Source organism: Parambassis ranga, chromosome 2, assembly GCF_900634625.1.
Source record: "Parambassis ranga chromosome 2, fParRan2.1, whole genome shotgun sequence".
Classification (NCBI taxonomy): Eukaryota; Metazoa; Chordata; class Actinopteri; family Ambassidae; genus Parambassis; species Parambassis ranga.
The window spans coordinates 16,613,518-16,626,635 of record NC_041023.1 but is presented as its reverse complement, the minus strand read 5'-3'; the positions used below and the strand labels follow the sequence as shown (position 1 = coordinate 16,626,635).

Sequence of the window (13,118 nt, the reverse complement as noted above, 5' to 3'; positions counted from 1 at the left end):
ACTCACTAATTGGTTGCAGTTGGATTTTTTTTATTATTTCCTGTCAGGGTACTGTAAGTGAAACCTTCAAAGTATTCTAAGACTTAGAGGGTGCAACTTTCATCTCTGTGAAGGCTTCCGTTAATTTGATATGAAGTTGTTTTGATATGCACCGTGATATCGACTGAGTGAATGTGGAACTGAAATGGTGTCTTGAAAACATTCATCCTTTAGCAGCCTTGACATATAAACATATAAAAGTGCAATTGTCACTACAGATCCAAAGTTGGCTAATGTTCCATGGGTAGCAGCTTCAAACCAATTACTGCTTGTATTTCTTTTTGCATAAGCAAAACTCTGTGTGCATGTGTGTCCGGAGAGGAGCTCCACTGCACCAACTACCATTTCCACAGGCACAATACTTCAAACTGGCCGAAGCGCATTGCCACAGACTATAAATACTCCATCCCTCCCCAAACTGGGAAATTTAACAAAGGAAATGGCTCATCCGAGTCTTGAACCCAGGACCCTTTCGCACCAAAAGCCAAAGGACAATCAAAAACGCGAGAGTCATAGCGCTAATGCATATATATCCGAGTACTGATCAGGAGGTAATGTCCGATTCTGATCAAATCTGAAACCATGTAAATGGGCCAGATTTCTGATCATGTCATCCGAATGGGTAGCTCAACAAGCAATGCTAAAGCAATAAAAATCCTGTTGGTTGGCTTTGAAATAACCACAATGACTGCATCCAAAACTGCCTGACAATCCCCTACTGAAAGGTAGTGTTAATGCTAATTCTCTGTAAGTCATAGCTAAAATAACCCAACAGAAACCTGAGATGCATCTTTTTCCTTTGCTTCGACATAAACACCATTGCAATATCATTAATGGCACTATAGCTTATAGTGGCTATAGATAGCATCCTAAACATGGCATCCAACATTCCTACAGCATGCTGAAAAGCAATCCTAAAGTCAGTCAAGCCAAAATACACAAGTAAAACTTGGCATCATAGTAACGGTGCTATATCACTGCAGATAGCATCCAAACTGGCTGATTTCCCCCCTCAAAGTATAGGTTGAAAGCAGTGCGAATGGGACCGACGGCAGCCAATGTTAAATAACAAAAACAGGCTAAGTTGTGCTAAATTATAAAAGATGTTTAAGCCATCACTAACTCAGACAGGATTATGTCTTTTGTGTTGGCACAACATGAACCTCAGCCAGTATATGAATATTTGTTTCCCTTCCATGTCTCTAAAATAAACAGGATGCTCTTTGCCTAATAAATTACACTCATAACACAAGAAAAGAAGCCAATACCCAAATAAAGTAGGGCCAGGTGGAATTAATGAGCGAACGAGAACAGTATCTGTGTTAAAAAAAAAGAGAGAGAGAGACACTGAGAGCAACAGACTTGGTGAAGTGGAGGGACATGACTCATGTTCCAAGTGATGGAATTAGTGCTGCGAAAATGTAGATGATACATGAGCCATTTCAGCGCAGGTAATTTTTAGCCCAATTCAATGTGTCTTGCCTGACAAACTGTAGACCAAACACGGAGAAAAAGGATGAAATGTTGGCTCGTGTTGACAATCCCGTCCTTCTACTCAGGGACTTGGAGTGGAAAGGGATTTATTCGTAGATTAAAATAGTCCTCCTTGTTGGGGAGATTGCTAAGTGTCCAATCCACAGTTATCAAATCCAATTGTTTTCAGCATAAGACGGTAGCTCCATCTTTGCAATGTTATGTAAATATGGAAGAGGTATAGATATAGTCAACAGATGTGTGATCTGTGGGATAGAAAATCCTGGATTTTGCACTTTGGAAGTTTAATTTGAGTTTAGTAGCCTTAAAATAAAGCAATGACAGACAGATACGCTTACAGACATCCCTTGGTTTATATAAATAGATTGTAATTCTGTTCTGCTGTCAAACTGACAGGCCGTAAAACTGTTTTGTTTTGTTCTTTCCATCAGCTTGTTAATGAAGAGCCTGCTGGCAGAAGTGTAATAATACACCTTCAATTCATTCACTTAATAACAAATTTTCACCTTTGAATAGGACACAACAGGGATCCCAGATGATTCATAGGGAGAGGGAGATTTCACGCTGCTGGCTAGCACAGGCAGAAATGCACCAGGGCTGTGACAGGAAGGGAATATAGCAGCCTGAATGAGAGCGCCAGGCATCAGCTCGCCGAGATAACCAGAGCTCCATCGCTTCCACAAGCCAAACATGTTCAGCTGCCCTTTTGTGGTGCCTGATATCAGTGCTAGGAAAGAGCGCCGGAGCCCATCCCGATACTGTCTAGTGAGCGCTTTATTCCGCTGCAGCCCCGGTGATTAAGTTGCACGGTAACACACCTGCTTGCAGACTGCTTTTTAGCTGCAAGCACTCAAGGTGTAAGCTCCAGCCGTGACCCCCCGCACCCCCACCCCTAACCTGCAGTGCTCCCTCATCGGACGGTTTGCATAAACCTGGCGGATATATATCCTTATCCTGTCAGTGCAGTACAATCGCCTTGCCTGGATTAGCGTACGCCTCGGATGCGAGCAGGCTGCAGTGGGATCCGCTAACATCCTGTTTGTAACCAGAACTGATCACATATTATACAATTTCAAGCATTAGAAGAGAAATTGTTTGACATCTTTATCACCACACCGCTTCAAGGAAGGACTAAAAAAAAAATGATGAAAGATGCAGTCGTTTGCCCTCGTTGGGACAAAAGCGTATCTTCTACTTCCTGCTAAGAATCCCACAATGTGACGATAGCTGAACAGTGCATACAAAACATAATTATTAATGTAGCTAGCGTATACTAGGCTGTAAACATTTTTACCAGACTATAAGTCACACTTTTTTTCATACTTTGGCAGGGTATGCGACTATTACTCAGGTGCGACTTATATGAAAAAATATACAATTAGTTAGCCTTGTGTCCTGACGTCCCATTACAAATATATTGGTAGCTGTTCTGTCCCTCTCCTGACGGTTCTCTTCCACCTCCAGCTTGTCCACACTTTGCATTCCGAGCATAGATGACGTGCACATTCATGGAACGTGTGCTTGCAGCTGAGACTAAGACCTCACCTGGAAATAAGGAATTCTATTTTCTGATTGGTCGATTGGTTGCTAATTCCAGACAGCTATATGAGCGCACAGTAGTCTGCCTTTTACTCATTTATAGTTTATAGGAATTTCTGTGCAGTGAAGCTAATCATGTGAACTTCTCAATCTGTGAGACTTGAGAGACCTGCAGTTGCACAATTTAAGTTAAGAGAAATTCAAGAGGCAACGTGACGCTAAAAACATAGTGATTTACATTTACATGCAACAGCAAATAAACACGCACTGGCACGTTTTACTATATTTATTTCAGGAACCTGACTGTACAGAAAATCCAAAGTCTGTAACCTGTGACCCAAAAACTGACTTAGAGTCCCCTCTAAATGTCTCAAAGTAGGCTTTCAGGGGAGCTCCTGTCCTTTTTTTTGGCTGGTGTGACTAATAGTCCATTGCAACCTATAATCCGGAAAATACAGAATTTTTGCTGTAAATTTGAGCATCTATGGGGATTAACTCAATTTTTTGGGTCAACCTCAAGTGGACACTCAGGGAACTGCAGTGTGGGGGAATTTGTGGCTAGATTTGGTTTGGGAAGAGCATTGTTTGGGCTCCTACTAACACTTTGACATGTTGTACAAGGCAAACATGTTACCATGCAGTTAATTTACATGCAATTAATTCACTTTGCCTGTGTTCATATTGTTGCCCATCTTTATATGTAGGTTTTGATGTGTTCCAATATTTTCAGACAGTTTGATAGAGATGAAATATTCAAAAATATTCCAAATAAAAACTCTTCACAGGGAGGCTTGTAAACCATCAACCACGCTGACTCAGGCGGTAACTTTTTTAGTGTTTCAAAAGCTGTTTGAACTGAATTCCTCCAGCACCGAGACAGACACCTCAGCTGGAGTCATAAAATAAAAACAAACAAATAAAAGTCAAAACGTTGCATCGATTGTGTGCAGCTTTGACAAATGGAAAAGTATTTTATTTTTTTTGTGTGTGGTTATGGGGGGTATTTTTTTTTCATGCCATAAGTCTAGCAAGTTTTCCAACAAAGGAAAGAAAAAAAGTCCTTTTGTTTGAAGCAATCAACTTAAATAAATGTATTTACATCAAATCACTACATGAATGATTTGATATTCCCCACTGTCATCTTCTTTCATACAGCTGCTTGTAAAGACTCCAAGAGGGCCCTGGAGGTATCCCAACATGCCGAGGACATGGGTCTGATCCTTGGGGCCTGTGCTGGCGGCCTGGTGGTCCTCATTCTGCTGCTTGGCGCCATCGTCATCATCGTCAAGAAGGGGTGAGTGGATGCGAAGAAATATTTGCACCGCAGCGGAACTGAGACGGGGTCAGACCAAACATTTACAGTCCTATTGTTCCATTCAAAGGAGTAAATTTGTCTCTATCCCTCTTGGCAGTTAGGGTCTATGGAGGGAATGGCATTTTGGCAAAGAGAGTGAATTACAACCAGAGTTAGTGGGACGGTAGAGCATTAATCCTCAACTCCAGCCAGCCTTTTGTGTGTTTCATCTCATCTTTTAATTTCAAGGTCTGCGTGTTGGCTGAGCACATTCAAACGCAAAAGCCCGCTTACGCTAGAATCGCTGGCTGCGTTCCACCTTCAAATTACCTCTGCCGACGATCGCACCTGCGGTGTATTCTTCTTTCGCTCACCAGGGCAATGGCGGAACACTCATCTGAGTGCGAAATATTTCATCAAGGGGCATGTTATTCCATTGCCCACTCAATTACATGAGGCGAGCAGCTGTGAGGTGCCAGTGGATGGGCTAGTAATTGGTTAGGAAGGTTGTTTTTGCTTTTTTTTCTCTCTCCTATTGGGTGGGGTGGTGGGGGGCGTGTGTAAGAGAGAGAGAGTGAGAGGAAGTACTCCGCCCTGAGGAATTTTCTCACAGTGAATGAAGGGAGAATGAATGGGGGGGGATGTCTGGAAGAAGGCAGTGACTGATAAGATTCAGTGGACCAATCTTGCAGGCACAAAGGAGCTAGACAGCCACAGCGTTTATATTTAGCCACAAGATATTGTCTCTCGGCATGTACAAAGTGAGACGCTGTATGTTCATATGTAATCAGAGGGAAAAATCCCAGATCCCCTCTGCGCAGTGGTATTTTCTATGGGGTGCTGGTCAAAATGCAGGAAAAGCATCAGAAATGAGGGAATGTGCCTCCAAAAACTGAGTTCTGCACTATTTATTTAAAGACTTTGATTAAGAGACTCTCACCCAAGGCCAACGAGCTCCAGGGCAAAACAGTGGGCTGGTGTTTGATTATTTAATAAACTGAATATTCATCATTTAAGAATAAAACCAACACATTAAATTTATAAAATACATTAAAAGAAGCATGGAGTTTGCTACAGAAATCCTTCCTCCTTAAGTTTAGGACAAGTAAAGGTACCAATACCTGCACCAGTTCTTCTGTAGCTATTGCAAGTGGTCATAGTTATTATTATATATTTATTATTATATAATAATATAATAAATATATATATATATATAATATATAATATAATATAGTTATTATTATTATTATTATCATAGTCATTGTTCCCATAGCAACTAAGAACTGCCTGTATATAGATGATGCTTTGGCTCTCTACATTTGTGTCGTGAGTCAAGTCTACTACTGATGCATGACCAGGCAGCAACATTCAAGCATTAGTGTTAAATAAAAATTGCAGTTCTCCCTACAGCATCTAGGGGCTTTCTCCTAAAGCGTGTCAATCCCCATCATGCAACTTTACAGCGGTAAATGCTTTGAATGACAGGCAGCAAGCTTTCTACTTCCTATTTGCCTATTTGCCTGTATTTGGAGTTTAGGCTGACTGTGATGCTGCCAACGTAGCAGTTTGGAGCATGTCGCAGAGAAACCTACGGGTGATGTCAGTGACATCAAATTCCTAGGTTAGCTTATCATTTATTTTGGAGACATAGTGATCCACGTTGATTTAAATAGTCATTATTGTTTTCAATCAGCGTATTATACTTAGTCTATCTGGACCTATTTTTGCTTTTGGCTTCACCGAGTACCCATACCATACCACATGGTGTAGATGCGCACCAAAAATCCTTGTGTTGGCAGTTTTGACCGACATTAAATAATCAACAAAAGCATTAAGTCTTCTCATTGTCCAACCATCCACACAAATAGAATATTACAGTCCTGTAAAAAAAAATACATACAGTATGTCCGACTGCAGGACCTTAGTGGTAGATATGGCCTTGAGTAAGTTAGTAATGACGGTTTTCAGTTTTCCGCATTTTAATTCAGCAGTTGACATCTCCACACATAAATTTAAGGATAGCACAGTAAATTTATAAAACATTAAATGGAAAAAGACAGTAAAATCTCAAATCGTGTTGCTGCACATCTGAGTTTTGTTCTTCATTTTTGATGTCCTGCTCCACAACACCTCTCGCTAATAGGAGCATTCCAACACGCTGAGCATCCTCATTTATCTTTCTGATGCCCATCATGATAAACCATAGTCACCTCTCTTTTTTTTTCTCCTCACTCTCTGTCTCTCTCCTTTCCTCCTCCTTCATGCTAATCAGAAGGGACTTCTATTCTTACCCTTACTACCCGTAAGTTAACTCCCTTTCTCCATTTTCCACCCCGACACCCTAATGCCATCCTCCCCTTGCTTGCCCTTCGTAGTCTCAGGATTACTAGAGTGGAAATAAGCATTGCTATCTCCCATCCTCCAGTATTGTATAGACCCCGCCTCCACCCACCCACCTCCTCCTCCTCTTCCTCCTTTCACCCCAACTACCCTCAGCACTCTCTTGCTATCACCAAATCTCACTTTCCCCCCTCGTCCAGTTTCAATCTTGGAGCCCTTATATTTCTTCCCCCCCTCAGTCCAATTTCTCATCTCTTCACCCACCCTCCTTTCCTTTCTTCCTTATCTCTTTGCCTGTCTTTCTCTCACCCTGCCCCTTCTCTGCTGTCCTCTGCCTTATTATTGCTCTCTTTTTCTCTCTCTGTCTCTCAATCCTCCCAACTTTCTGCCTGCCTCTCTACAGTAGGAAGAAGGTGGCCATAAACAAGGCAGCCATGTCCTACAGGCAGGAGAAGAGTCGGAAGCTGAGCTCTTTAGACTGCAGCATGACAGAGCAGAGCACTCTCCAGCAGGATGAGAGGATGGCCCACTCCTTCATGGATGCCCACGGCTGCAACGCTCGAAGTAAGACAGCTAGGAACATATGGGTACTCATGAGAAAGCGTCTACAGAGAACACAGATCCCTCCATCCTGACCTTCAGCCATGTTTACTTCCAAGCATGATTCCAATCTGTTCTACCAGACATAAGGTGCTCTCAGCAGAGAAATCTCCTGAAAGTTTCTTGTCTGTTTGAATATTCTGCAGTGCCAGTCAGCCCTGCAGGAATGTTTTTTTTCCTCCTTCACCTGACTCAAATAAATAAATAAAAACAACATGAGCAAGCCCTGAACAATGTGTGTTGTCGTTCCCAGATGAGCAGCGCAGCTCCGTCAACGAGTCCAGCAGCCTATTGGGAGGCTCACCCCAACGTCACTGCCGGAGGAAGAGCTCACCGTATCACACGGGTCAGCTGCACCCCGCCGTGAGGGTGGCCGACCTCCTTCAACACATCAACCAGATGAAGACCGCAGAGGGATACGGCTTCAAGCAGGAGTATGAGGTAAGAAATATTGTAAGAACTTTGGTGTCTGGGCTGTTTGTCTTGGATTGTATACCTGTTGTGCAAAAGTCTTCACAAGCATCCACATTCACATTGTCCTTCCTACTACCTACTTCTCTTGCAAAAGCCCCATGCACAAAAATCAGTAATAAGTTCAGTTTGCCTGTGCAGCACGGAAGAACTTACACAAACAGATTATATATTTAGTCCCTGTGGAGTCATTTTTTCACTCTGATATAAAGTCGTGCAGTTCTATGAAAACAGCACAATCACGGCTAGAGAGAACAGCAGTCGCAGACGAAGAATGGCCATAGCAGCAATCCCACTGCAATTTCTCCATCTGTTGCACAGTCTAGTTCAATTTGAAGCCTTTAATTAATTTCCTAACCCTCTGAACCCCCATCATGAAGTTTCTCAGGTACTTTTCACTGCTGTCACATTCTTGTCAGTTTTTTCACTGAGATATAAAGTCCGGCACCTCTGTGGAAATCATTTGTGAGAGATTTTTTTTTATGCACAAACAATAAAACAATATCCAAATTTATTTGACAGAAATATAAGGTAGCACATTTTTCTCATAGTTTTGTTTTCTCTCAGAAAACTCAAGCCTTACGATATTACTCACATGAATTTGCAAAGCTGGCAAATCAAAATAATACAGAATTTTTGTAACATGACTACATATTGCAAAAGATTCAGTCATGGCATATTAGTTTCAGTAAGGAGTGTAGAATTTTTTGACTTTTACAGAATCTTAAGTTATAGCAAATGCCTAATTTATTATTTATTTATTTTTATTACTCATTCGCATTCCAGCCTATGTTTTAGGTTTTAACGGTAAACCTTTTTAAATGTGTAATCGCTTTTAGTATTTAAATGTTCAATTTTATTGTTTTTTTTAATTTGTTTTACTGCATTTTTTTTTATTTGCATATCCCTGGTGTTTCCTTATTTACCAAAAATAAGTATTATCATTGATGACAGCATTTGCTTGGTTTTTATCCCCTGCTTCTAACTAAGATTTACACTGTTGAATGGGGTGTGTGTGTGTGGGGTGGCAATTTTTGAAAAGCACTTATTGTTACAATGTATAAAATTGCTATATATAAAAAAACATGTAAAAGTTAAAAATCCCTGAGTCTTAATAGCCAGGCCACTTAAAATCCCCCTCAGTTAACCCTGAGATGTGTTTTTTCCGCTGACGGTGACAGTGCACTCTGGAGCTACTGTAGCTATGGAATATGTGAGATATGTGTGTGTGGGGTGGCAAGTTTTGAAAAGCACTTATTGATACAATGTATAAAATTGCATAAAATTGCTATATATAAAAAAACATGTAAAAGTTAAAAATCCCTGAGTCTTAATAGCCAGGCCACTTAAAATCCCCCTCAGTTAACCCTGAGATGTGTTTTTTCCACTGACGGTGACAGTGCACTCTGGACCTACTGTAGCTATGGAATAAGCACAGTGCACGTGTACCAGGATCAGTAGTGAAAAGCAGCGGATTCACATTATTTAGCCCTAACACTGCTTTATAGAGTGCGATTGTGAGCAAAAATTGCAATTTTAAAGCAACGTACAACAAGTGTTTATGGATCGGTGGAGAAGGGGGGGTGGGGGCACATTACAGCTAATGCACTCAAACATGTCAAATGGTATCCCAGAAATGTTTTAGTGCCTTGTTTCTGCAGATCACTACAGTCTACTTTCAGGAGGCTTAAATAGGGTGTTTAATATTCATGAGCGCACAGTAAAATGCTTGACTTGATTTGCATTACAGAGATAATACCGATATTCAGAACTTTTGGATGCTGCGCAGACTAATTACACTTTCCAAAGTTACCCCTATCATCTTTGTTTTTACTATTACAAGATGTCCTCCACCAGTTTTTTCTGTTTTTTTTTCACACCTCCACCTGCAGTAAGCCAGGTGCAGGCTTTTTTTTTTTTGATTCATTAAGCTATCCCCCAAGGAGTCTAACAAATTTCCCCTCCCCCCACAACAAAATCAATATATGGGACCCTTTTTCACTTCTCAGTCTGGCTCCCCATCGCCTGGAGAAATAAACAAGATGAAGGGAGATCAGCGTGCACACCGCTGTCGGACTTCATAACCCCTTATTTCCCAAAGGGCCGTGCTGCTTCTGCCATTGATCAGACATGTTGCAAGGCATTGTGGGGTGCTGTGAATGAGTCAGATCCCTTGATGTTGGTATAGAGTACAAGACGTGTAGCACTGGGATGAATAAGTATAGGGACGGTGAGCATGTCAGCAGCAACAAGTGGCCCACAGCAGTGATGTAGTCATCAGTGATGTCGACAGCAGAGATCTTTCTTCATCTTGGGCAAAAACAAATTTTGTGTGTGTCTTCCTGCCTCAGCTTGCTCTGTCTTGACCAAAGCCACCGACAAAAAGGCACAAACAGGGTGCTCGTTATCATGAAGGGGTTAAACTTGTCAAGAAGAGTGTGACTGTACAATGCTGAAATTGACCAATGTAGAATCAAATATAGCTGCCAAGAAAAACAACAAAACAACATGAGATAATATAATAAAAACTTGGATCATCATCATATATCATATGAACTGAGTATATATAGTAAATATTGCCAACTGTCACTCAAATCTGATACCATTCAAGGAAATTAGTATTAATGTGGCTATACTACTATGCTACTATACTTCAAGTACTACTGCAACTACTACTATTACTGCAGTTACTACTCTCACTACTGTTACAACTGCTATTGCACTTACTACTAATACTACTAGTACTGCTCTTACTGCACTTACTACTCCCGCTACTGTTACAACTACTACTACCACTGCAACTGCAGCTGTAACTATAGGAAGTTCTTTATTTCACATCTGTGTACTGTTTACTTATGAATACATAACACACATTAGCTGTCATACTTGTAAGGGCTTAAAGTTGGATTTATCTAATAAAATGAGACAGAAACTGCATGAAGGTGAACATTACTCCCAAAATGACAGGTGTCCTGGACAAAGTCAGGGCTGTTAAGTTAGGATTAGATCTGGCATTACCTGTACACATTTCAGTGACAGGTGTAATCCCCTCATCAAGTAGTCCATCTTTTGTCCCACTTTGCTCAGGGAGCACGGTGGCACGCTTTGGTATGAGAACCTAGATGTGCCTTACGTTACAGCAGGGAGATCAGGCTGGGTATTTAAATGCAAAAAAACACGACACGACTCAAGCCTATCCAAGCTCATGTTTGTTTTTTGTTTTTTTTCTCCCCTCCACCTTCTATTGCTTCTAGTATTGATTTAGATTCAATGACTCATCTCGCTGCACCAGCACATTTAGTAGATGGGTGTCATAAACAGCTGTCACAAATTTAGCACTTTAACTCTGAGGTATTATACAGCCATGGTGTCTTGAAGCAGAGAGCCTCGCGCTGCACCTAGAATGAGAATGACTACAGCGGGTCGTCCCCTTCTCCCTCCCAAGGCCGCAGCCGTCTTTCATGGCAGCCCGCGTGTCATGTCTCAGCCTCGGTCTGCCCTCCCCCACTCTACGTGGTGGCAGATGTCTGCTGATGACTTGGCAAGATGGTATAATGCAGTCAGAAAACTTTAGGGCAGAGGTGCTCAAACTTTCTTTTTTTAGGGAGGGCCACATTCAATAATGCGAAAGTGTCCAAGGGCCAACAAATCCCCAATGACGTTATATTAAACTTGTCCTTTTCTGTCATTGCAGAGTTTTTTTGATGGCTGGGATGTCACCAAAAAGAAAGACAAGACCAAAGGAAGGCACGATAGCTTGCTCAACCGTAAGTATTTGGATATATTTATTGTGGTGCCTGCGCTCTGGTCTGCGTCTCATCACAGGTTACAAAGCACCTTAGCATTAATGGCTTTTTTACACACGCACTGTAAAAGTAGATTAGCATTTAACGACGGTTCTCTGCTCTGATCCTAGGAGTCAGCCAAAGCCAACCAATGATTGTTTTTACTCCCAGTCTTACACCGTGATTAACGTTTGATTAATTAAAATTGATTGTTAAAGTGCAGCTTTAATGGTGAATAATATTGAACTTAAACTCAAAATTTTAAATCAAAATCAGTCATCTTTCAACTGTTTGCACAAAAACAGTGCCAGCGGTGACTTTAGCAATTAAATATGGTATGTTTTCTAACCTGAGTTTAACCTCTCAGGCCACACCGAGCTTCCTATTGGTTGATTATTTGTCCTATATTTGTGTATTTTGCATCCCTATGACCCTGTGCTGCTGCTGCTGTGTTGTGCCAAAACAGCTAACCTCTGTTTCAAAACACATCATTTAGACACTGTAGGAAGGAGACATGATGTGGGCAACCTTACATGATGCATTTGCTTCCTCTTAAAAGGCCAAGCACTGACCGGCAACTCCCTTCTGGATGCAAAATGCATTGCTAGGCAACATAAATGTGTTTGGATGGAAAGCTGTTCAGACGAAAATTCACCACTCGATGTGGAACATCAACAGATAGACATCAACATTGTCCTTGAGACATGTTTTGTTTACTTTTGTATTTCATATTTCAGCTCTTCACATATCTATCCTCTTTATTTGAAGGGATGGTGCACCAGTAATGGTACGCTAGTAATTGTACCGTAACAACTGTGCAGTGACATCTGGATGTGCATTTGGCTGAAAATTGGCAGTGCAGCACAGGTTATACAAACAAATGCAATTGGGGCTGACGCACACACATAAAAGCACCAACAAGGTCCATGAAATAAGGTGGGGGGTGGCTGTATAACTTTGCTACACATTTTACAGCCACTTTTAGGCATTAAAGGTGCAATATGTAGTCAAGATTCTCCGAAATGTTGTTTCTGTAAAATATTTATGAGATGCTGAGTGGGCTTTTCATGATGATGTGTTATGCAATAATCCAACAGTCTCATCCCATTATGTGAAATAGTCAGTCTGTTCTTTTTTTTTTTTTTTATGCACGCGATACAAATCATCCTCGTCTTGTTTTGCATACACAAACTTTCCCTGCTAAGGTGGTGGATGGCACAAACTAACAGCCAATTTTTACCTAAGAGTTCCAGGTTCACATCCACTTCATGGTACCGTCACTTCCATCTCATTACATCTCACGATCAGTGTTAGGAATTAGTTAGGCGGGGTATGGTTGAAAGTTGTCGTGCTGGCTGTCATGAAAATGATTTGTGTCAGTACGTTACAACAACTCTTTTAACTGTTAAACAGAATAAAAAATTCACTGCAGGCATGACATATATTTCTAAGTGACATTTTTGCTGCCTGTAACAAAAAAGGGATGTGATGAAGTGATGTGACTATTTTACATTAGATGAGACTGGGTTGTAAGACCTCACTTACTTGTTATTAAA

The 13,118-nt window shown here is 41.2% G+C and overlaps 1 protein-coding gene across 1 annotated transcript in view; it reads left to right on the top strand.

Moving 5' to 3' along the window:
- The window catches only part of ptprua (protein tyrosine phosphatase receptor type Ua), a 178,614-nt gene that overhangs the window by 138,494 nt on the left and 27,002 nt on the right, over positions 1-13,118 (top strand). The window contains exons 14-18 of the mRNA XM_028429850.1: positions 4,228-4,366; positions 6,639-6,668; positions 7,110-7,270; positions 7,560-7,747; positions 11,472-11,544. Coding sequence (XP_028285651.1) covers positions 4,228-4,366; positions 6,639-6,668; positions 7,110-7,270; positions 7,560-7,747; positions 11,472-11,544 — 591 coding nt within the window. The remainder of the gene's footprint in view (positions 1-4,227; positions 4,367-6,638; positions 6,669-7,109; positions 7,271-7,559; positions 7,748-11,471; positions 11,545-13,118) is intronic.